The sequence below is a fragment of the Electrona antarctica genome (genome assembly GCF_951216825.1).
Source record: "Electrona antarctica genome assembly, chromosome: 11".
Classification (NCBI taxonomy): Eukaryota; Metazoa; Chordata; class Actinopteri; order Myctophiformes; family Myctophidae; genus Electrona; species Electrona antarctica.
This window is the reverse complement of record NC_136792.1, coordinates 53599775-53625796: the sequence shown is the minus strand read 5'-3', so window position 1 is coordinate 53625796 and position 26022 is coordinate 53599775. Positions and strand designations below refer to the sequence as shown.

At 43.0% G+C, this 26022-nt stretch overlaps 1 protein-coding gene across 1 annotated transcript; it reads left to right on the top strand.

Moving 5' to 3' along the window:
- Positions 1 to 267: 267 nt before the first annotated feature.
- LOC306933057 (alpha-2-macroglobulin-like) lies at positions 268 to 23493 on the top strand. Its single transcript, XM_079515050.1, has 26 exons — positions 268 to 375; positions 484 to 654; positions 980 to 1207; positions 3196 to 3259; positions 7190 to 7335; positions 7531 to 7680; positions 8556 to 8711; positions 8813 to 8900; positions 10815 to 10983; positions 12387 to 12612; positions 12998 to 13124; positions 13374 to 13495; positions 13602 to 13653; positions 13872 to 13955; positions 14520 to 14696; positions 15333 to 15405; positions 15543 to 15699; positions 16183 to 16257; positions 17780 to 17945; positions 18370 to 18560; positions 19438 to 19650; positions 20575 to 20693; positions 20874 to 20964; positions 21627 to 21695; positions 22147 to 22252; positions 23094 to 23493. Exons 2-26 carry the CDS (start codon positions 526 to 528, stop codon positions 23138 to 23140), a joined length of 3225 nt encoding a protein of 1074 aa, XP_079371176.1. The 5' UTR covers positions 268 to 375; positions 484 to 525; the 3' UTR covers positions 23141 to 23493.
- The last annotated feature ends 2529 nt before the right edge of the window (positions 23494 to 26022 follow it).

Sequence of the window (26022 nt, the reverse complement as noted above, 5' to 3'; positions counted from 1 at the left end):
TCTAACACTGAATTAACCATTTTGACCTGGGAACGATTCTGCAAATGTCTTCTAAATCCTGTTAAATCATGTTTTTCACTTTTCAAACACTTTTCACGATTCTTCAAAAATAGCAGACCTAGAAGCTCGTAGCACGGCACTCGGTGCCGCGCTATGAGCTTGTAGATCTGCTATTTTTCAATAGCTTAAGCATAACATAATGCTAACACCAAAAGGGGTTCCCGCCCAAAATGGGTTAAATGACAGTGACGGTTTTTCTCCACAGGTACTACACAGAAACAAGGGAAAGGAATCTCTGTCTCATATGTTATTGGAAAACTTTCCTTTATTGAAACACCCAAGGTGTATGAGGCCCAATCAGTGATTGAAGGAAAAGTAAGTCCAAATATAATGTTTTCACAATATTAACTGCTTCAGACTAATACAGTTCTACGCATCTGACTATAATGCATTCCGTATAATGTTACTTTGTATTTCCGACAGGTCAAAGCCGTTTACTTGAATAACACAGCCATTCCTGACACGATGCTGTACATGTTTGAAGGTAAAAGATGGTCAGCACGTAGCACAGTGAACGTCACCACTGACAGTCACGGCGTGGCCAGTTTCTCATTCAACACGTCGTCCACATCTGGAGGAGAGATCTTTCTCATAGTAAGTCTTGAGTTTTTTTTGTTTTTTGAGTGGTGCAACCACTCCAACGAACAGCAATGTCCGTGTTCACCTAACTAACTAACTATATGTCACTATGAGCACGAGTACCAATGAGTACCAAAAGTGGCGCTGTTGTGCCAGAAACAGAGGGAGAGAGACTGCTGCCTGCTAATGAGAGACAGAGCAAGAGAGAGAGAGGGGTGCATGCATGGAGCATGCATGGAGCATGCATTCCCAATTTGCGTCATTCCCCGAGAAGAGGGCAAGTACAAACATTGGTTATAATAAATCACATATTTTTCATTTACCTTTTGCTGTGATAAAGGCTAGCGTGCTGCCAGTGATAGAACACCATGGATACAGAACACCGCACTATCTAGATGCGGAACATAAACTGTCCCTGGTCCAGGAAGCCACAGTTGACACCAAGACCGTGAGCTCACTGGAGGTGAAGAAGACAGAGAACCCACTGGTCTGCAATGGAGAAAACCTCATCACCGTCCACTACACTGTAGTTGGAGAGACTGCAGGCCCCGTGGACTTGATGTACCTGGTGAGACGCACGCACGCACGCACACATGCACGCACGCATGCACGCACGGGTAACAAGACAACTCACCCCTTTTGCCTCTTTTGGTCAGGACAACTCACCCCAAACGTGAAGACAACTCACCAGGGGTGAGATGTCTTCACTTTCAGGGGTGAGTTGTCCTGACAATATTGCTTTGCTATTCAGATGTAATCCAGTCAGTATAAGTAGGCCTATTATAACTGTGATTGATTGATCATGCGTGCGTTGGGAGTGCAGTCTAATTAGCAACTTTGTACAGCCGTGAGACTCTGCCTTTGAAGCGCAAACATTATCCACAAACGACCCCCCCCCCCTCAATGCTGCATAGAGAGTGAGAGAGAGAGAGACGCTCTACTCCTTACTTACAAGTGTTTCACCGGATTTTACTGTTAAATAAATAAATAATTAGCCGTGACTGCGCACGTCTGTAGGAACCGATAGTTAGATCCGAAATTGAATTAGGCCTACTGTAATGGGTGCCACGGAAAGTACAGACAACTCACCCCGCAATGTCAGAAAGTGAAGACAACTCACCGGGGTGAGTTGTCTGGACTTTCGGGGTGAGCTGACCTTTGTAACTTTCTGATAACCATGTCTCTATCTGTAGAATGTGCACCAGACAGTCAAAAAAACACTGTAAAATGTAATTTATATTTGCACTGTGCTGATGTTATGAAACATGTCTACTGACTCAGCTATTGACCATTTGCAGACCGCGGCCATGTTTCCATCAGAGTTTGGAAGCACTCGTTTTCAGTAAAGCAACGTCCTGCTGCCTCTTGCATTATGTGCTAATTCAAAACAGCTGGTACACAGGGCAGTTGAGTGATAGCCTATCTAACGAGCACTTCCAAACTCCAGTACTTAGAAAAAGAATCACCTGCAAGGACACAAAGTAGCTCATAACATGTCTACAGTGGATTTTTATGAAACAAACACTTTGAGGATAGAAAGAGAATAATTCAAGCTTTCTGTACAGCTGCAATGTTGGTGAGTTTGATGTTGTTTAATACAATCAGATAGGACTTTTCTGTTTGGATGAATGGGCTGCCATTGGAAGTTGCACCTAGGTAGCACCTTGCCATTAACTTATATGGTAAGATGGCCGCGGTCTGCATATGGAGAATAGCTTTAATGTTTGTGTTGTCTGAACAAACATTAAAAATCACACCCCTGTGAAGTGAGGGGCGCTCTTATCATCTTACAACATGATGATCATGTAAAACAAACATTGAGACAAAACCAACATTAAACTCTCTTTATTGTCAATGGCGTTTTTAAAACAAACATTAAACCTGTATATAGGAGGGGCTATAGTGCCCCTCAAAAATGCCATTGACAATGAACTGAGAACTAATGTTTGTGTTGTCCGAACAAACAATAACCCATGTTGGACGGGAACCCCTTTTGGTGTTTCAAGCATTATGTTGTACTTTAGCTATTGAAAAATAGCTCATAGCTTGTAGATCTGCTATTTTTTAAAAATCGTGAAAATGTGGCGCAAATCTTTGAATATATATTCTTTCAGAGCGAACGTTTTTAACGAACCCTGGAACTACATGTTTTCAGATGGTGGTCGGTGGCCAATTACATTGGGGGTCCTTGGCATGAACATGTTTGAGAACAACTGACATAGAAACATAGGGTTTTTCAGAAAACTGTTTAGAAGACATTTTGTAGAATCGTCCTCAGGTTTAAGTGGGTTAACATTGACAATGAACAAAGAATTTACGTCATATGTGTCAAAGCAAATCGGCATATGCATGTCGGTGGGAACCCTTGGCCAATAAGGGACCACCATTCTTGATGATGATTAAAGCGCCCCTCACTTCACACAGGTGTGATTTTTTTTTTCTTTTTACAAAATATGCATACCGGTATACATGACCATGTGCATTTACATAAGAGAGCTTATTTCCATTCTCCTCTCCTCATTCTATCCTTTCCTTGCTTCCTTTCTGTGTCAATAGATTTTATCCAGAGCAGCTATTATAAAGGAAGGACTTGTAAGCGTTCAAGTGCTGGATTCTCCAGGTGAGTAATCAACAGCAACAAATACAACAGCACTGATTATAATAATAATAATAATAATAAACCTTTATTTATATAGCACCTTTCAAAACGAGGTTACAAAGTGCTTTACAAAAAATAAAATAAGAACAAATGCAGTGCACACCAAAAACAACAGTTTACAATAAAAAATATAAAAATATACCGGTCAGGACTCGGGCTGCAGCATTTTGAACTAGTTGTAAGCGTTGGATGGATTTATTGGAGAGACAGGAGTACAGGGAGTTGCAATAATCGAGACGTGAGTAAATGAATGCGTGGATTACTTTCGTTAAATCAGGGGTGGATAGGAAGGGCTTGATTTTGACAATATTTCTAAGGTGAAAAAATGATAATTGAATGACCTTTTTTACATGGCCTTCAAAATTGAGGTCGGGGTCAAGGATAACACCAAGGTTCCTCACAGAGGGCTTTACATTTGGGGTAAGAGAGGCCAGGTTTTGCGCTAACATGGCTCTTTCTTGGGGTGGACCCAAAATGAGAACCTCGGATTTAGAGTCGTTTAGTTGTAGAAAATTGATTGACATCCAGTTCTTTATGTCTGCGAGGCATGCGTGGAGTTTTTGTATACTGGAGGGGTCTTTAGGATTGATGGGGAGATACAATTGGGTGTCGTCGGCATAGAAGTGAAATTGAATGTTATGGCTGCGGATGATGTCGCCAAGGGGGAGCATGTATAATGAAAAGAGGATGGGCCCTAGGATGGAGCCTTGGGGGACACCGCAGTGTAGGGGGGCTAGAGATGAGGTTGCTTCACCAATCCCGATGGAAAAGTGTCTGCCAGTGAGGTACGATTTAAACCACTCCAGGGCGGTACCTGATATGCCCACACAGTATTCCAGCCGGCTGATAAGGACCGCATGAGCAATGGTGTCAAAGGCCGCGGTCAGGTCAAGCAGGACAAGGATGGAACAATATCCTGAGTCTGCGGCCATAAGAAGGTCGTTGACCACTTTCAGGAGAGCCGTTTCCGTGCTATGCAGAGCACGGAAACCAGACTGGAATTTCTCAAAAAGGCAGTTTCCACTCAGATGGTTCACGAGCTGAGTGAACACTACCCTTTCCAGAACCTTAGAGAGAAAGGGTAGTTTAGATATGGGTCGGTAATTGCTCAGGGAGGAGGGGTCAAGGTTTGTCTTTTTGAGCAAGGGGGAGACAAGCGCAATCTTAAAAAGGGCAGGAACTGATCCAGAGGATAAGCTGTTTACAATAGACAAAATATGGGGACTGACAGTGGGTAAGATCTCCTTCAGGAGCCTGGTGGGAATGGGATCCAGGGGACAGGAGGTGGACTTCATGTGGACTATTGTGTTCTGGAGGGTTGAGAGGGATATGTGTTTAAATGAACAAAAGGAGGGTTTGGGGGAGCTAGAGGCTACATCTGGGCCCGGGGGGGGGGGAGGCAGAGGAGACTGTGAGATGACCAGTTGGGATCTAATGAGATCAATTTTGCTGGAAAAAAATAGGATAACGCTAGTGACGGTGGATGGGAGAGAAGCCAGGATTTCGGGAAGCTTAATGAGGATGTCGGCGGTGGTCGCGCCCGAGAGCGAGTGCGTAACGGCGTTCGGAAAACGGACAAACTTTGTCTGGGAATCACCAATGATAGCCACCGTGGGGGTGATCAGGGGAAGCGGAGTGGACACGGGACGCTGCGACGAGGGAGACAGTGTTGCTGTTGTTGGGAGGCTGCTGGCCAGCGTGGGGGGGTCAGTTGGGCAGGGGGAGCTGAGACCTCCCGAGTGGCTGGCGACAGCCGTCCTCAAGAGCTTACGACGACTGGAGGGACCAGAACCGGACTCCAGGGGTGTGTCGATGCGAGGAGGGGGTTCGGGGACATCGGCCAGGAGAGAGAACCTATTTTTTAATGATAATGCTGGTGGACGAGGACGGAGCATAATATCCCGACCGCGACCCCGGCCAGCTGTTCTCCACGCCGGGGTGGAGCTGGCCACGGGCGGGCGCGGAGCATCGTCCCGGACCCAGTCCAGACGGACCGGAATGGTGTCGTTCAGTTCGGCCACAGGGACCGTTGGAGCAGGACGTCTGGGACGGGCCCAGGAGCATCCAAACATGCCGGAAGAGTCGTTATACACAGCCGCAGGCCCTGCTGCCACTGGAGCGGATCCAATTGAGATCTCGGAGGTGTCCGAGGCCGGTCCTTGGGTGATGTGGAATATGGAGTCTATGATGAGTTCATTATCGCGGATTTGGTACAGATTGGAGATTCTGTCCTCGAGCTGGGACACCTTCTGGATTAGGCGGAGGCAGCTGTCACAGTCGGAGGCTGATGAGGTATGTGCTGTTGTCATGTTGTCTGGGGGTAAACAAAAAACGAACTATGGCCAGTAAAAGTGACTTTGATGATAAAAATATGCAGGTTAAAGTGAGGTATTGGGTGACAGGCAGAGGTTTAGTGCGGGACACACTGGCGGGGGCCACATACAGTGGCCCGCAGCGTTGAATTGGTATGACAGTAGACAGTAGAAGGCCACGTTGAGGTTCGGAACTTACCCGCAAGGCCCAGAGACTGGGCCTGCTGCGTTGAGTTGGCGTCGGGTAAGCCGGGAGGTGGTCTCTCCTCTCTGGTGGTTAGGATGGCTGGTCAAGCTGGGCAGCTGTCAAACTAGCTGTCAGCCTGTCACTGTAGGAAAACGCTGCTAGGCCGGTGGCCGCAGGTAGGCATCAGGTGATGGCAGGCGTGTAATTGGTGAGCAAAGTTGCCGATTGCTACAATCTTGTAGTAAAACTAAAGTAGACCGTTAAAACTAATATGATTAAAAAAATAAAGTAAAATTAATGCCTGGAAATGGTTTAAAACGGCCTGTTTTGGCGAGGCTGTCAGCGGTGTTCGGCGTTTGGGGTGCAGTGCATCTCTAACTTACCAATAAATAAACACAATTAGATTAAAGGAAAATAAATAAAACATTCTAGCTGATAAATGGACAAGCGGTACAGTAGGCCTAAGCAAAAAGTAAGGTTTCACGCCACCATCTATTTATACAATTGAAAAGTTGGGAAAACGTGTCATTCTGCGCTGAATTGGCTAAATTTCGGGCCCATGCATGGTGATTGGCTGAATTTTTAGTTTGCTATTTAGCAATTCATGCTGCAAAGAGACAAAGTCGGGGGGCCAAGTTTGACACTGCCACATCAAGTGAGGGGCACAGCAATACAGAATAGTGTTGTCAGCATACATAATGATACTTACAGTGCTTAGATTGACTACATATATGATTTACATACAGCAGAAAAAGCTAAAGGCAGAAGGCAAAGCAATCTTTGTTCCTACTCTCACCTATGGTCATGAAGTGTGGGTCATGACTGAAAGAATAAGGTCGCGAATACAAGCGGCCGAAATGAGTTTTCTCCGACGGGTGGCTGGCATCTCCCTTAGAGATAATGTGAGAAGTTCAGTCACACGGCAGAGACTCGGAGTAGAGCCACTGCTCCTTCGCCTGGAAAGGAGCCAGCTTAGGTGACCATACGTCCGACCGCTGTTTCTGCATGTCGGCCCGTTGGTCTGTCTAATCTGCATGTGCATCGCTGATCAACAGTATCAAATGCCTTACTCAGGTCAATGAATTAGGCTGCACAGAACGATTTAGCACCCAGGGTGGCCCTGATGTCGTCAGGTTGCTAGACCTCTAGTAATGATTAATTGAGCACCTCGAAAAAGGTGGCAGGACATTCCACTTTGGAAAGGTTTTTCTCTATACATAAGCTAGCTGCAGTCATTTTTACTTTCTAGTTTACATTTGTAATCAGTCAAGAAGCAATAGGTTCTTCTCTTCTCTTCTCTTCTCTTCTCTTCTCTTCTCTTCTCTTCTCTTCTCTTCTCTTCTCTTCTCTTCTCTTCTCTTCTCTTCTCTTCTCACTGCTGTGTGTTTCCAGTCACCGATGGTGAGATCTCCTTCAAGTTGGATGTCACCCCAGAAATGGCTCCATTGCTCCAGGTGCTTGTGTACACCGTCCTCCCCAGTGAGAAAGTCATTGCTCACAGCGCAGACTTCGCCACAGAGAAATGCTTCCATAATAAGGTCAGTTCAGGTCTGGCCTCTGCTCTCTTTTGTGCCAATTAATGTTCATGTGATCTCAAGGGATCTCGGTAACATTGTCTGGTCACTGTGTGGAAGATGAGGTGTCAGAAGAAGGGTTTTTTGTGAGTGGGGCTAACATGATTTATTGCAGGTGTCAAGGTCTATATTCATGGTGATGTTTTGTTTACATGTCAGGTGGTTCTGGAGTTCTCTCCATCCACGGCGATCCCCGGAGAGAAGAATACACTGCAGGTGTCAGCCACGGCAGGCTCGCTGTGTGGTGTCAGTGCCATCGACCAGAGTGTTCGCATCAAGGAGCCAGGGAAGCAGCTGGATGCAGACAAGGTAAGACCTTCCATTCAGTGCAGACATGGTAGTTAAAAAGGTCCTTCTTCACACTTACTTCAAGAACAGGTGCGTAGGAGCAGTGGCGTTTCCAGGAATTACATTTTGCTCAGGGAAGAATTACATTTTGGACAGGCAAGATGTGTTAATTGCCGTCTCCCCGCGCACAATCGAAAAAGGTTTTCAAAGAGATATACCTGCCAGACGAGTAGTATACAAAGGCTGAAAGGCTTGCATTTACATTCCAATGGGTGATTGAGGGTCGCGCTCTCAACCATGTGGTCCGGTGGTCAGCTCACCACCGCTCCGGTGGTGAGCTGACCACCGGAGTTGAAATAAGGTTGAGCGGTGGTGAGTAAAAACAGAGAGAAGGGCTGGAGCGTTGGCGTGGTTTGCTCTTCACCGCGGCTCGTGACATCATGTTGTAGTTCGGTGGTCACCTAACCACCGAAAATCCAGACTATGTATGAGCCTTTACATTACATGAGGTTCAGGCATCTGTCTAACAAAAGAAAGATGCCGGAAAACACCAACCCAACCTAACAGACAGACAAATGGAACTACAACTGAAACCTAACACACAGGACAAACACTCCTTCCCGAAGGGAGTGAACTTAAAGGTATAAGCAGAACGAAACACATAAGTAGACCGGCTGGAGGGAAGGCCACACGCAGCAGTGTTCCCACCCCGAAGTCCAAGCAAAGACTGAGCTTTATAGTCCAGGTAGCGAGGCCTGAGCTGCCACAGGACCAATCCAGGGGCTGATCAGGCTCCAAGCCAGGCCCTCCTACTTCATGTCAAAAAGGTTGCTGGCCCCTGGTCTACTGTATGTATACCGTCATGATTTTGCCTCTAAACTCTTGTCTTTGAACAGATTTTTGCCCTGTTGCCCGTCACGAAATCATCCCATATTCCACATCAACTTGAAGATTTTCAAGGATGTTTTCCTGTGAGATCAAAAAGATATGTTGTCTACCCAGGCCACCCTGGAAACCGCAATGACGACAAGGACGCCGACACTGTGTTTAAGGTATTTATGTGCCTCAATTTAAACTAAAATTGTCATTGATACATTATTACATTATTTTCTTCTACTTTACCAGGACATGTTTTTATGTCGATTTAATCTAGAATCTAGGACTGAAGATGGCAACAAATTTGCTTACAAAAACACCTGCCTGCATCCTGTTCAGAGGAATAGAGTACTACAATCAAAGAAGTAAGATCCAGATACACATTATTTATCTAAGAAGCATGAATTCACCTGATTTCAGTGTGTTTGCTATTATCCGTCTGAATGATGGGTGAATGTTTGAATGAATAGTTTATTTCGGTGCTTTACATTTACATGTTAAGTTTCATCATTTGCATTTAAGTTTTTTTACAAAGGGGTAGCACCGAAAAGGTCTAGGCTGAAGCCGAAGCTTATTTTGCCTAGCCTTTAAGAAAAGAAACAAAATACAAAATGTATACAAAGAAAAGAAACATAATACAAAAGAAACAGAAATAAATAAAGCATTTTTTAGAACTTAGTCATTTTATAACTTATGATAATAATCTTAGGTTAATGTTTAATAGTGTTAATAATAATGATCTTATGATAATAATAATAATAATGATCTATGATGATTTGAAGTGCTTCCAGAGGTTGCCTATACAGATTCCAGACCACACCCATTGTAGCTGTCACAGGTTCAATGGAATGTCCACGCGTCATACAGATGTCTTATTTGGTTTTATTTTGACATGCAAACTCCTCCAAACAGTCACCAAGACACTGTGACAACCAGGGCTGGACTGGCCACAGGTCATACCGGGCATATTCCCGGTGGGCCGCGACCGTAGGGGGCCGCCATTATTATTTTTTAGACAGGCAGGCCAATAGGCGGCAGGCCACCAGGAAAGGTCCGGGCGTGCTGCCATTCTGCCAGTGCCATCATGATAATTTCACTGTACCTGTATCAGTGAGTGACAAATAAACCCTCTACAAAGGGTTGTGTAGTTGTCTGTTGGTTTGTATCATTTATGTTGTTCTGTAAAAGTGGTGGTATTAGGGCTTGTTTGTTTGTGTGTGCCTAGACGGAGCGGGGGGTAGAGTTTCTGCTATCTGCGCGCTGGTTGTGGTGGGCCGGTCTGGGCCAAATTCACGCGAAAATGACCGAGCCGAATTTTTGTCCCAGTCCAGCCCTGGTGACAACTACAAAAAAGAAACAAAGGCATTTTGTTCAGTTGAGTCCATATACAGTCCATATGATATGAAGCAGAGTCCTCTATAGTTAGTGAGACAAATTTAACAAACAAAGTCTGCAGTTATACATTACAACATTAGCTTTTGTGCCCAAGACGTCCACAGACGTCCTGGGAATTACCGCTATGTGGTGCCCAAGACGTCTGTGGACGTCTTTGCAAAAATAATAATAATAATGAATGTAAAACGTGGGCACCCTGTTTTTTTGTTTTGTTTTAGTGTTGTGTGGGCACAATCCAAAACAAACTCACAATCAAAAGAACACAATAAACAATATATACCGTGTGTGCCCATGTGCAGATGGACTAACGTGCAACTTTCTCTCCAGGAATTCAACTCAGTTCAACCTCTGACCTTAAGACAAATTCCAATACCCAAAATCTTGGCCGCTCGCTCACTCACTCTCGAGTCACTGAAATTGGTGACCTGCCAAAATATGTGACAATCTTGTGGACTTCACACAACTTACATGGGTTGAACTCATGCTAATGAACAAACTGCAACAATTTACAATTAGGACACTAACATTATATATGATTGTCTACTACACACGATTGTCACATATTTCAGCAGGTCACCAATTCCACCGTAACACCACCGTGCTGGAGTGACCGAGTGTGAGTGAGCAAGTGGCCGAGATTTTGGGTATTGGAATTTGGCTGTACTGAGGTACAGGACGGTCTGATCATGTGACTCACTCCTTTGCAAAGGGTGCATTTTTGCCTTGTGATATATAACCTTTTTAACATATTTATTGTCGTTTTGAATTCTATTTATTCATAATGAAATTAACCCAAAATAGGCATGAACTTACATAAGCAAATCCACCTTAATATTATTTATATTTATAACTGAAAACACTGTCTCTCTCTCCCGTACACGTAGCTGATCGGATGCTTACTCGTGAGGGAGGTCTATGGCTGTCGATGTCGCCGTCGAATAGTGATGGAGGTGGTGCTAGAGGTGGTGCAGGTGGTGTTTCAGTTCCTCCGCCCATACAGACCATCCGCTCCTTCTTCCCAGAGACATGGATATGGGACCTGGTGGAGGTGGGGTGAGTGCACAGAGCTACAACATGAGTATTAGACATTCTCTTTTTTACCCGTACTGGGCGGGAACCCCTTTTGGTGTTTTTAGCGATATGTTATGCTTTAGCTGTTGAAAAATAGCAGATCTACAAGCTCATAGCGCGCCGCCGAGTGCCGCGCTACGAGCTTGTAGGTCTGCTATTTTTTAAAAATCGTGAAAATGTGGCGCAAATCTTTGAATATATATTATTTCAGAGCAAACGTTTTAAACTCAAATCTTTGCTTCTGGGGGGTCCCTGGAACAACATATTTTCAGATCGGGGGTCGGCGGCCAAACACAATTTTTGGGGTTCTTGACATGAAATATTGAGCACCACATACTGTAGAAACATAGATATTTCAGAAAACTGTCATGATTTAGAAGACTTTTTTTAAATTTCGATGTCAGGCCTTAATGGGTTAAAGGAAGGTAAGTTTAAGTTTAAGGTTTTTAGGCCAGCTTAAATGGTGTGTCATTTGATACGCTAATCACAGAACAGGAAGTTTGTAACACACATAATGGCTCTTTTGCTCCGGTTGGTTTAATTTTCATAGCATTCGACAAATGTTATTGCAATCTAGCAAATTCACATAACAGACAGTGGAATGAACCTTCTATCAAAATGTGGAATCCTTTCCATTTTCTCCCTCTACCGATGGAGAGAGGTAATTGCAACAATATTCAAAATACAATGCGAACGGTGGCACCACTCCCAACCACTGCAGATGTGCTAAATTAGTGTGGTTGCCTATATAGGCAAGCAGACTATTGTTATTGCACTTCAGTGCTTAAATCGTTTACAATAGGCCTATCTCACAGCCCCCTTTCCACGCCCACTTCCGGTAGATAGTGGTGTCATTTAACATTAGGCATTACCACTTTTTTTCTCTGGAGAATCTAAGTACATTTCCTAATGTTAAAATGTCAAAGACCGATAATAATGTGAAGAAAACACAATGGTATAACAACTCAAATAAGTAGAATAAACCTTACCTTTACAAAACGGTAGTTTGTGGCTTGTGAAAATACCTCTTTTAACATGGAAGCCTATGGACCGCAAAAAAAATAACACCACTATCAACAAAAGGGGGCGTAAAAAGGGGGCGGGGAAATGCTGTGAGATAGGCCTATAGTGCAATAACTCTCTATTCTCCCCTCCGATTGGCCAGCGATTCTGAACTCCCTGAAGTCCCTTCAATAAATTTCAGTTCAGTTTGTGTTATATCTCTTATGGTTTTATTAGCTTTAGCTCTAGTCATTGTATTTGATGTTCATTTGAAGTAAAGATACTTTATCAAAAAGGAAAAACCTGTAGCACATGATCATATCTTAAACAATAGTAACAGATTTTATTATTTACCTGTCTTTTTTTCCCCTTCCACCATTCAGGGACTCAGGAAAAGCGGACGTGTCCCTCACTGTCCCAGACACCATCACCACATGGGAGACGGAGGCTTTCTGCTTGTCCTCAAGCGGCTTCGGTCTTGCTCCTCCCAAGGAGCTCAAAGCCTTCCAGCCCTTCTTCCTGGAGCTCAGCCTGCCTTACTCCATCGTCAGGGGAGAGAAATTTGTTCTGAAGGCTACCGTCTTCAATTACCAGTCCAGCTGCATCATGGTACTCTGTCTGTCTGTCTGTCTGTCTGTCTGTCTGTCTGTCTGTCTGTCTGTCTGTCTGTCTGTCTGTCTGTAGACCCGTCAGTCCGTCCATCCCGAAATGCTGCCTGAGGATTTGAGGCTATAGGAGTAGATGTTTTTGTCTCTTTGTATCCACAATTCCACATCATTGCCTAGCACGCTTTGCTTGTCTTATTTTGCTGTGATTTACTATTTATTGTTGTTATTTTAGCACTGAATGCTAATTGAATGTTGCTTCTCTTCATGGTTGTATTTTATCTTGGTTTTGTAAAGCACTTTGTATTCACTGAAAAGCGCTTTGCAAATAAAATGTATTTGTATTATTAAATATCCTCCATTCCATCCAACCACCTCTCTTCCATCAGGTGAGTGTGACTCCCAGCCACTCATCAAATTACACTCTCACAGCCATCCCTGGTGAAGAGTACTCCTCCTGTGTCTGTGCCAATGGACGCAAGACCTTCCACTGGACTATGGATGCCTCTGTCCTAGGTGAGACCTATGCCTTTATCTTGTACTACAGTTTGTCACATTCAAACCAATAGAATTATATAAGATGTTTATTATACACACTCATGGAAACTTCGCCTTCGGGTTCGTGTGACACATAATCAACCCCCACATGACACAAGGACAGTAGTCTTCTAGTACTACGTTATTTCCTGACCCCTATCTGCATACTGTATTATCAGATATGCTGACAAGGCATATTACTTGACTGTTGGTTATGGATGTTTCCAGAGGTTGTCAACGTGACTGTGAGTGCTGAGGCAGTGGCGTCCCACGCATCGTGTGACAACGAGATAGTCAGCGTGCCAGAGAGAGGCCGCATCGATGTTGTCACACGCCCTTTGATAATCAAGGTAGGCGGAAGTTGTGATAGTTTTTATTATAGGCTTATTCACTTTTTTTTCCTTCTTCTTCTAATGAATGAACTGAAATCCTTTTCTTGCCTTTCTCTCCTTTCAGGCAGAGGGAACAGAAGTGACTAAGACCTACAACTGGTTGCTGTGTCCAAAGGGTGAGTGTGGATCGAGTGTACAGTACATGGTGCTCAATTCTTTTCAACAAGAAGGTCTAACAGCAAAGATTACACAGAGGTGGACGGCTGCAGGCAAAAACAGTAGTAATTGGCCAATTACACACCTGGAAATTCATTTAACAGAGTGCACTCTCGACAGAGTGCAAATAACGTGATTATTTCATGTCTCTATCATGTTCATGTGTTTCTCTGTCTAGGAGAGACAATGACAGAGGAAACCCAGCTCCAACTCCCTGATAACGTGATTTTGGGATCTGCCCGTTCTTCTGTATCCGTCCTGGGTAAATATAGACTTGTGTTTTCTGCTCTTTTGCATTTCGTCTTTATCACGAACTACAGTGGGGAAGGACGGGTTAGAGAAAGGAGATTACCTGTGACATAGTTTACAAGCAAGATTCAAACCTCACGTCATTGCAACTAGGTCTCAGCTACTGTCTGTCACTCCTATGCTGTCTCCCTTTCATCTGTCCTATTGTCTGTCTCTCCTACAGTGTCTCCTTCATAGTTTCCTGCTGTCTGTCTCAACAAGTTGTCCTTGTGTATATATAGCGTGCGTGCGTGTGTGTGTGGTCTCTACTGCCCCCCCCCCCTGGAATAACTACTTCCACGCGCTACGTCCTACCGGAGAAACTCTCCCCTGTCAGGTGATAAGAGAAGCAGCCTGCTCACGCCCTCGTGCATTGAAGGAAGCAGGAGCTCAGTTCGGGGTTCTCCCCATGTTGGCAGAGGGAGAGTAGCGCCCAGGATTACAGTTTAGGCAATTGGCACCGGATGAAAAATGGATTACAGAAATAATAATCAGTCTAACAGCCTCTCTCTCTCTCTCTCTCTCTCTTTGACGACAGGCGACATCCTGGGCCGTGCCATGAAGAACCTGGATGGACTGCTGAAGATGCCGTATGGATGTGGGGAACAGAATATGGCGCTCTTAGCTCCCAACATCTACATCCTGGAATACCTGAAGAACACAAACCAGCTGACAGCGGCCATCAAGGAGAAGGCCCTTCCCTTCCTGGTCGGCGGTGAGTCAAACTCTCCTTTATCTGGATTGTTTTCATTCGTTTATGGAAGAATATGTCAACCAGAGCCATAGAGATAGAAAGACAGAGTTTACGACATTGAGGGGGCAGGAAACTGAGCGCTCGAGCGCTGTTCATGCAGCCTGGAGAGTGACAAGCTGGAGTTTGAAATACATTGTTTTCAACGAGGGCGGCGCAAATATCAGCAATTTTAGGCATGTGTGCAACATGACAACTGTTTTAAATTATTGTACAGTGAGTATTGTACAGTGGGCTGTTGCCTGAGTCCAGTGCATTTCTGCCAACTTCCAGTCCAGGTCCAGGACATTGTCACTCTTCGCCTAACATTTCGCCAATCATGTAGAAGAGCGACCATTGGACTGGCTGAAGTGAGCGTAACTCTGTGTTTCGCTCTGATGTCAACTATCAACTTACTTCCAGAATGTGATGTCAGCAATCTATACCTACAACATTTTGGAGATTATATTTGTCTCTTATCATCACCCTTCAACACAGCATAGCTCGCCCACAATGTTGTGTGTTTTCCTTCCTAAGTATTTTAACATGACTTTATATAATTACCATGAAGTAAACTAAACCCAGGACTTTAACAATAACCATGAAGTAAACTACATGCAGGCTACCAGAGGCAACTAAACTACAAGCATTATGGATCCTACAGCACGTTTGGAACTGGACCAGGGAACACTTGGTGAGAATCCTGTATAATGAATGCCTAATGGGTGTGTGGGTGGCCCGTCAAATGCACATTTATGGACTCAAATGTCCAAATGCACATACAACTTGAGCATTACATAATATAGTAAACGTGTGATTGTCCATCATCAGGTTGACTGCATTTGTACTGAGAGTTTTTGTCCAAGCGAAGTCTTTCGTCTTCATCGACCAGTCCAACATAGAACAATCAAAGGCCTGGCTGGAGAGTAAACAGCAGGGCAATGGCTGTTTTGAACAATCTGGAAAACTCTTCAACAACAGAATGAAGGTACGAGTGAGGATCAGGGATTAGGTCTATTGTACACACAGTGTAAATAATTAGTGTATCACCTTAATAATATCATATTGAGAGAAGAGGTATTGGGGAATAATATATCTCTGCTGCAGTGTCGGAAGAAATCACAAAACCCAAAAATGTTCATTTTTTCAGGAAATTAAAAATATAATTTTTTCAGGAAATTAAGAAAACCTTTTATTTTGAAAACAAAGCAATACTGCCTCATCAAAGTTGTTATTGGTATGACTTATACAGTAGATTATCAATTACTTGCATGAGAGGGGGAGAGGTGGTGGAGTTAGCTGCTTTAGCAGATAGTTTGAGGGTCCAATGGAGTTAAGAGGTTTTGTCTGAAGCGCTTTTTTCTACTTTTCATTGGTTCAATATTTTCTTAACCAACAGACAGACTTATAGGTATTACTGTAGGTGGTGTCCTCCCGACAGCAACCATATGTAAATGTGTTTTCAATGCAGGGTGGAGTGTCTGATGAAGTGACTCTCAGTGCTTACATCACTGCTTCGTTCCTGGAGATGAATTTGTCACATTCAGTAAGTCATCTCATGCCTACAGTACACATTCAGTAAGTCATCTCATGCCTACAGTACACATTCAGTAAGTCATCTCATGCCTACACATTCAGTAAGTCATCTCATGCCTACAGTACACATTCAGTAAGTCATCTCATGCCTACACATTCAGTAAGTCGTCTCATGCCTACACATACAGTAAGTCATCTCATGCCTACACATTCAGTAAGTCGTCTCATGCCTACACATACAGTAAGTCATCTCATGCCTACACATACAGTAAGTCATCTCATGCCTACACATTCAGTAAGTCGTCTCATGCCTACACATTCAGTAAGTCGTCTCATGCCTACAGTACACATACAGTAAGTCATCTCATGCCTACAGTACACATACAGTAAGTCATCTCATGCCTACAGTACACATACAGTAAGTCATCTCATGCCTACACATTCAGTAAGTCATCTCATGCCTACAGTACACATACAGTAAGTCATCTCATGCCTACAGTACACATACAGTAAGTCATCTCATGCCTACAGTACACATACAGTAAGTCATCTCATGCCTACAGTACACATACAGTAAGTCATCTCATGCCTACACATACAGTAAGTCATCTCATGCCTACAGTACACATACAGTAAGTCATCTCATGCCTACAGTACACATTCAGTAAGTCATCTCATGCCTACACATTCAGTAAGTTATCTCATGCCTACACATACAGTAAGTCATCTCATGCCTACACATTCAATAAGTCATCTCATGCCTACACATACAGTAAGTAATCTCATGCCTACACATACAGTAAGTCATCTCATGCCTACACATACAGTAAGTCATCTCATGCCTACACATTCAGTAAGTCATCTCATGCCTACACATTCAATAAGTCATCTCATGCCTACACATACAGTAAGTCATCTCATGCCTACACATACAGTAAGTCATCTCATGCCTACACATTCAGTAAGTCATCTCATGCCTACACATACAGTAAGTCATCTCATGCCTACACATTCAGTAAGTCGTCTCTTCCAGCTTCCAGGAGGTGACATGCCTACACATACAGTATGCTAATCTCAGTTAGAACCCACAATATCCCCACCCCTTTTCCCCCTCACTGTATATGTTTCTTTTCCCTTTTTACCTCCTTTATGATGAATTCCTGTTCTGTTCTTTGACTATATAGAAGTGTCTATTTGTACGTCTCTAAAGGTTTTGATGAATTGAACAAGGTGGACCCTCTTGTAAACAAGTGTAATGCTTAATTGGGTCGTCCGCTCACAGTTAACAGTCTTTTGTATTGAGTTTGTGCTTGAAATGTACTGTAATTCTGCAAACTGTTAATACATATTTTAATCAATCAATCAAAAAGCTCATCTGTGCTTCACATTCACATACGTCATTGTATGACAGTGTTGTGCAAACGTTTTGAAAGGTCTACAAGTTCACAATGTATTGTGAGTTGCTATTTTCACAAATTCTGCCCCTAAAAAGCAATACTTTGTATGTGATGCCTGTCTGTGTCTCTCTGTAGGATCCTGTGGTGAAAAGTCTGTCTTGTCTGAGGGAGGCCATCGATGTGTCCATGAAGACCAACACCTACACTACAGCTCTGCTGGCCTACGTCTTCTCTCTGGCGGGAGACACGGAGACACGTGCACTACTCCTACAACACCTGGACAAGATTGCATCACAAGATGGTGAGATAGAAAAAGACGGATGCATTTAGATCACATAAAATGAGATAGTTAAAGGGGCATTCCACTCATTTTCAACATTTTACTATATCATTAATATACATATAGAGCTAGAGGTCTGAAAGAAATCATTAACATGGTGAAACACATCTTGATGATGTCATCAAGATGTGTTTCACCATGTTCATGATTTTTTTTCATAATTACAGTTCTAGGAAACACAGAATTGGGGGACTTTTTTTTATTATTTCCACACAACAGCTCTAAGGTATATTAATGACAGAGTAAAATGTTGAAAATGAGTGGAATGACAAAACAAAATCCACTTTTTTAGCACAAATAAATTATTACTGCATTACTGCTGTATATTGTTACTGTGCATGAAGGTTGATTTGACGAATGCTTGTTTTGTTTGTTGGATCCCCAGGAGGTTTCCTGCATTGGTCTCAGACCTCCAACGAGACTTCGGCCTCTCTGTCCGTAGAGATCACCTCCTACGTGCTGCTGGCCAAGCTTGCCAGCCCTGACCCTAGCGCTGCAGACCTGGGTTATGCTGCTCGCATCGTGAGGTGGTTGGCCAGCCAGCAGAACTCCTACGGTGGCTTCTCCTCCACACAGGTACTGCTCAAATATATGTCCTACAGTAGCCAAGGTTCACATGACGCTCGTACTTCACCAGCGTCATGGCTTAACTTCCGCCTGTTTTACGCGATCGCTACATTTACACTGAAAACGTGTACATACTCACCAAATACTCACCACGTGGGCCACTGGTGTTAGACATGTTTGCTGGTACAGCGATTAGCATTGCTGCATTCCGCGTTGTTTAATAAAAGGTATTTTTATCCGAGCTGTTTTTTTTGCCATTGGCTTTCAAGTTTCAACTACTTGCCCCTATCGGTCGGGAGGAGTGTGGCACTGGGTGTGTTCGATATAGGCACGCTGACCGCACTGCCAATACAGACTAATAGGCAAGTGCGCTTTTCCGAACGCACCCCGTTTGAGAAAATTAGCCGGGGCGCTCGGACAAAAATGCTTTTTATTAAACAACGCGGACTGCAGCAATGCTAATCGCTGTACCAGCAAATTCCTAACACCCGTGGCACCCGTGGCGAGGACTTTATATTTGCAATCTGAATGTTTATGTACACGTTCTCTCTGTAAATGTAGCGATCACGTAAAACTGGCTTCAGTTGCGTCATTTCAGGGCTAGTCCTACAGTATCTGATGAAAGACTGCCTTCCCCACTGTTTGCCCCTAGCTGTCTGTAGATGGTGTTGTGGTTAAAATGCTCACCTTTGAGTTTGAACCACTCAAGACCCTTACTGGTCTTTCTTTCATGTACTGCAACTCCTTTTCGTCCCTGTTACAGTCTGCATGCTTTACTGGTCCGTCTAGATTATGTCATGCCCCATGCTATATAAATACAGTTTATTATTATTACATGTATCACCAGACAGCACCTATTTCAGCTGGTGGTTTGTGTGCTTTGTAGGACACAGTAGTGGCTCTTCAGGCTCTGGCTCGCTACTCCACTCTGGTCTTCACCCAAGAGGGCTCCAGCACTGTGACGGTCAAATCCTCCAAGGGTGACCAAGTCTTCCAGGTGGATGAGAGCAACAGACTGCTTTACCAGGAGAGGGCGCTGCAGGACGTGATGGGGAAGTACAGCCTGGAGGTTAAGGGCACTGCATGTGTCTCAGCACAGGTCAGCTCACTATCTGTTCAAATGTCATAAGTAATGTCATTGTGACCTTGATAGACTACAGTGTTGTAATGGAATCACAGTTTGATAAAGACACCAATGTGGGGTGCATATCTTTGGTCCGATGTACTAACAGTCTTAACCAGAGCCTTAGATATAGACAGAGTTACGCAAACTGCGTTCACTTCATGGGGCTTCAGTCCAATACATAGACCAATGCATAGACCAATAGACTTCTATTGAGAATGGGGACAACCAACTGGGACCGGACCGGAAGTAGGCAGAAATGCATTGGACTCAGGCAACAGCCCAGCTTTATTGATCTTAAATCCCTTTATTTTAGATTGTTTTGTAGTAATCGTACAACATAAACATTAAAGAGATTTAAGTTGTTACTGTGTACAATGCTTTAAAACAGTTGTTGCACACATGCTTAAAATAGCTCTTATTTGCGCTGCCCTTGTTGAAAACAATTTATTTCCAACTCCAGCTTGTCTCAGTTCAGGCGCTCGAGCGCTCGGTGTCTGCCCCCTCAATATCGTAACTCTTTTATTAGATGGCTCTGGTCTTAACCAGCCACGCATGGCGGACCACTGGTATGTCGGATCAACGGATGCCCTGTAACAATACTTTGTAGCAGCATTATACCACAGTCTACTGGATTGTGGTATACAGTATGCTATGGGTATATGCATAGGCATAGAAAGATAGATGCCTCCTGTGGCTCTGGGGCGTCTGTACTGTATATGTGATGCTGTATATGTGACAAAATGTTCTGTCATGTTCCTTCCTTCGGACCATCGGAGCCCAGTCAACAAATGCACTTATTCTACATGACTTGAGTAGTTGTAATGATGTAAGAAATGCCACTTTACTCTTCGAATCTGATTGTACAAATGAAACTCTAAACTCTATATGTTTCCTCAGATGTCTCTTAACTACAACATCCCAACACCAGTTGAGGAAAGCAGTTTGTCCATCAAGGTCACACCTGAGGCCGACTGCAACTCTCTGAGACGGACAATGACTCTGAAACTACAAAGCCTGTAAGGATCACCTGTAGACACAGACAATACAGCCATGTCAATGACACATGATTTCATACACAACAAACATAAACAATAAATTCATACTAAATATGAAATAGTTCACGTTACAACAGAATATACCAAAAATGAGATGTTGTGAATTCTTGTAGATTCTTGTAAAATATTTTATACCTACAGATATACTGGAAATGAAGCAACAACAAACATGGTGTTAGTTGATGTAACGATGCTTTCTGGATTCATCCCAGACCCAGAGTCTTTGAAAAAGGTGAGTTATTGTAAACATTTTTTGCCTGAGTGTGAAAACCCTTTTTTACTTAATTTTTATTGATGAAAAGACAGACAACAAAACAAAACAAAGACAATATGAAAAAAAATAACAAAAATAGGAAGACAAAAACAAAAAACAAAGCTGCATTTTTCATATTACAAGATACATTCATTGAAATCCTCTTGCATTATCGTTAGGCTGAGAGAAGAGATCCCACTTTTTATAGAACTTATCCTCTTGTAGTCTAAGTATGAATGTACAGTTCCTCAGTAATGTCCATCCAATGTTCTTTCGTTGGTGGGTCCTGTTGGTACCAGCGTCGTGTGATCGCTTTCTTACTTGTTGCTAAGAGGATCTTGATTAAATATTTATCATGTATTAGAAACTCTTCAGGGATATTTCCCAGCAATAAGAAGGAACAAGTCAGAGGTATCTCAAAACACAGAATGGTCTCCAAGGTGGAGTGGATATCCTGCCAGTATTTCTGAATTTGAGGACAAGTCCAGAATATATGAGCGTGGCCCGCTCTCTTGTGGCCACACTGTCTCCAGCATGGCTGTTCTGTTTAGTGTGAAAAGCTTTTAACAGTATTTTGTACATGTTTCTATTTGAGTGCAGAGTTCACAGATAACCAGTTCAATGTGATGGTTTCTTCACAGCTGAAAGAGGCGCTGCTGGTGGATCGTGTAGAGCAAAAGGACGACCACGTCATCATGTATTTCAAAGAGGTGAGAGACCAGCTTTTGTATTGAACACACTTAGGGCATTAAGCAACTAGTCGACTAGTTTACTAGTCGACTAGTAAATCCACTAGTCGACCTTGTTGGTACTAGTTGATAAGAAAAAAATATATATTTATAAAAAATATTTATTTTTTCCCCCGATTTTGTAGGCCTCAAGATCAGGTAGATTATAGTTATAGTCACCAATGTACACAGTTTTTAAATGTACAGATATTTATTTCCAAAATAAACATAATAGGTGGTTAAACAACTAGTCGACTAGTAAACTAGGCAACAAGTAAAAGTGAATGCCCTAGAACACATTAATGTTCAATACAAATCAGACCACCTTTAACTCCAAGGGTAAAAATCTAACCTTGGCTATAAATAACCTTACAGGAGGCTAATTTAAATACTGTAGGAACATGCTCTTGATAATCTACATTTCTGCCAACAGTTAACAAAAGGAATGGCCATCAACCACGTCTTAGAGGTCGTACAGGAAGTCTCAGTTCAGAACCTGAAGCCAGCACTGGTCAAGATCTATGATTACTACCAGCCAAGTGAGTACATGTACAGTACAGTGTTACACAACCTCTCCTGTGGCTATCTGCAATAGACTACAACACTACACTACACAACAGTGCTCCTCCTTTTCTCAGGATTCAATGTACAAAAACAATTAAGGCTCATACATAGTCTGGATTTCCGGTGGTTAGGTGACCACCGAACTACAACATGACGTCACGAGCCGCGGTGAAGAGCAAACCACCGCCACCGCTCCAGCACGTCTCTCTGTTTTTACTCACCACCGCTCAACGTTATATCAGCTCCGGTGGTCACCTCACCACCGAAAATCCAGACTATGAATAGGCCTTTAGCCCTTCACTAAATCCCACCTCAAAAAGTGATTGTCCAATGCCAATCCAAATAGTTTAGCAACGGTTGCTATGCAGGTCAAGCTTTCTTCACTGCTAACGTGCCTATTGGACAAGGATGGGTTGGGGAGGGACTTAGTGAAGGGCTAATTGCTGATCTTCAACTGTATGCAATGTGACATGCTAACACATTTAAGCATTTTAACAACACAAATCATGTATGAGCGTCCCTGGCATACATTTCTGATGTGGGTCCATATGGTCAAATACGCATTAATTTGGGGGTCCTTGACATGAAAAGATTTGAAACCACATGTTGCATTAGAAAACCTTTTCTCTCATCTAAAGTTTTACTGTTATTATTATTTCAGTTTATTAGACTAATCAGTTGAGACGAATAACAGCCTAAGTCCATAGTTTATTCTGACCCCTCCACATTTATACATGATGGATAAAGACTGTTATTCGTCTGAAATGCATTTCCTGTTGCTCCAAACACGCTAACAGGTGTTTTTGTATCACGCAGGTGACAACAAGGAGACAGAATACAGCTATCCTTGTGATACACAGTAATGCGGCCATCATCATGTGAAGAATGTTCCCATTTGCACATCGATTGCTCATTGTGTTCCTGTTCTATATGTGCAGTGCGAGGATTTGAGTCTATCTAAACTTATCTAATCAAAATTACCTAATTATGTTATTTTAAATACTATGCAATCATCTGTTAACACCCCCCCTTAAATAATTATAGCTTAATGTTTAATTCCATTTGTTATGTCTGAGTGTTTTATGTTAAATTGGTTGTTCAGTAATGAAGTTTTTGTTTTTGGAAAATTCATAGAGAAGGCATGGCAGTTACGTTGGAGAACGATGTATCCATGAGTAACTGTCTATTTGTGTATATGTATCATTATATATGTACAATTTTGTGAGTGTCTTGTAAGCCCGTGTGGGCTGGGCATCGTATGATGTAGGACACTTTAATAAAAACTCTATCTCTATCTATCTGGAGAGATTTATTATCACAATGAATAACCCTAAAAGTAGGTTGGAAAGTGTTGTTCATTTACTTTACATAGGTACAGTACTATAAACGCTATGTTCAACACATCAGTTCGACAGAGTTAGTGTTGAAGTGTCCTTGAGCAAGACTCTGAACCCCAAATTGCTCCTGATGTGCAGGTTGGTGCCTTGCATGGTTTCCTCCGCCATCGGTGTATGAATGTGTGTGTGTGTGAATGTATGTGAATGTAATGCTATGTAAAGCGCTTGGATAAAAGCACTATATAAATGCACCGTTTACCTTATGTAAAATTACCCCTTTTGAATAAGCTAATGTATAGATTTAGAACTGACCTCAATGTTTAGTAGTTTCTTTTAAATATTCCCTTCCCCCCCATCCAACATGTTTCAAAGAGAACCATCACCAGAACTCATTCTTCAGCCTATACAATTGGTTCCACTGACATTGAAAATACACCAGATTAGCATGGAAGATAATAAATGTGTGTTCTATCTGTGTATGTGTTTGTGTATATCATGTTTGCATAATGCATTGTGGGTCTCACTGTACTACGTCATATAAACGGTTTAATAAGCACAGCATTTGTACTTGTTTTTAGTGTAGTACAAGCTAAAGCAAGTACTCCTGACTGCAATCTGAAGCAAGGCATGGTTGGTTTGACTTCAGCCCTGCCCATGTACCTTATTCTCACAAGCAGGACTTTAATTATTTAAGATTAGTCACTATTATTGTGTGGTTAGTTTGATTAGTTATTTTTTATTCATGCGTTTGGTTATTAAGGTTGGGGTAAGTATGGAGGGCTTCTCCTGTTCAATACATCACCTTCCAGCAGGCCGCAGTCAGAGACTTTTCAGTTAAGCCATATTTTCCATAGGGATAGGTGACCAACAAGCATAATAAATGGAAGTTCGACCATGTGCTGATTATGCTGAACTGGCACCAGAAGCAACCTAACTACTTGTCAAACATGATATTCAACCACCAAACAGTTGAGGCTTCAGAGTTCATGGCTGAGGAGACACACAATTGTATCCAGGTGCAAATAAACCAAAAAAACTGAAACCTTTGATGTTCACAGTCACAGAATGATTGCATACCAACAAAAGTGGATTGTAAATGGGGTGGTTTCCACTTAAATGTTTTCACAGCTATACATTATTATGCTCATTTGACTTTTGACAGCTGAATGAGGCAACCCACTCCCAGAATCTGGTCACTCGAGAACATTTTCTCAGAACATAATGTAAAAAGCACCAACAATCCCTTCATAGAATACAGAGTGCAATTAGGATGCCTCTTGAGCGTCTCCCCTAAGGAGGTCCTCGATGCATATCCAACTGGAAGGAGACCCCCGGGCAGACCAGGATCAGATGGAGGGATCACATATCTGATATCTCCAAAATGGTCTGGGAACGCCTCGGGATCCCCCAGAATTAAGTTACTAACGTTGCTCTGGAGAGGGACGTCTGCATGGAGCTCTCTGGTGGAGCTGTTGCCCCCGCAACCCGACTACGGATAATGGCCGTGGTTTCCCAAAGGACACCTCTTACATCATGGTGTAAGAGTTATGGTGTTGCACATGCTCAGTTGCCCTCTAGGCCGCACATGAAGCCTGTGAACATAGACATTCCGTGCATAGATGTGCCACGCAATGGTAGGCCTCAGGCCTGAGGCCTGGTATGGTAGGCCTCAGGTCTACCATTCTGAAATGTAATTTAATAATATTTGGACTGCTGGAATGTATATGTATGTGACAGTAGGCTCTCTTCACTCTTAACAAAATGTAATTCAATTTAATTTCTTTGATGCTGAAGTAGGCCTTAATTTCAAAGTTTTTATATTTAAATGAGATGAAGAACGTCTCGGCCACTTGCTCACTCACACTCGGTCACTCCAGCACTTATATTTTTTATGGAGGGACAGACAGTAGGCTGACAGGAAATGTGGAGAGAGATGGGGGGAAGACATGCAGTAAAGGCCGTCGGGATCGGAAGTCGAACCCACGGCACACTGCCAGACTGGATTACCAGCCAAGGTGCCTGGACCGCTGAGCCACGGCCCAGGCTGGTTCAATATATTTTGATTATATTTTTAACCAACACACAGACGGTGTGTAGCAGTGATTTAAGGAGAAAAATGAATCAAAAATGGAGTTAGGTGGTTTCTTCCCGAAAGCAATATTTTATATATAAAAAAAACAATTTTAATCAAAAAACAATTTATCTTGCGAGGACAAAGAGAATTGTCCTCATATCCTCATATGAACCCCCTTTTTTGCACTGTGGCCTACCTGTCTGGACAGCCTTCCTGGACACCGACAATGTAAAAGTCTTGTGCGAAGTCAGAGTCGGTGGGAAGCAGCAGGTCATCTAGGTTCTTTGGAAGCCCCTGATTGAAAATACAATCGCAGTTAGTTTGGAACCCCACA

Coding starts and splice junctions, on each gene's coding strand:
- LOC306933057 (XM_079515050.1), top strand. CDS start 526: ATGCTGTACATGTTTGAAGGTAAAAGATGGTCAGCACGTAGCACAGTG. Junction 8,712..8,812: donor ACGCCGACACTGTGTTTAAG/GTATTTATGTGC, acceptor GATTTAATCTAG/AATCTAGGACTGAAGATGGC. Junction 18,561..19,437: donor GTGGCTTCTCCTCCACACAG/GTACTGCTCAAA, acceptor TGTGCTTTGTAG/GACACAGTAGTGGCTCTTCA.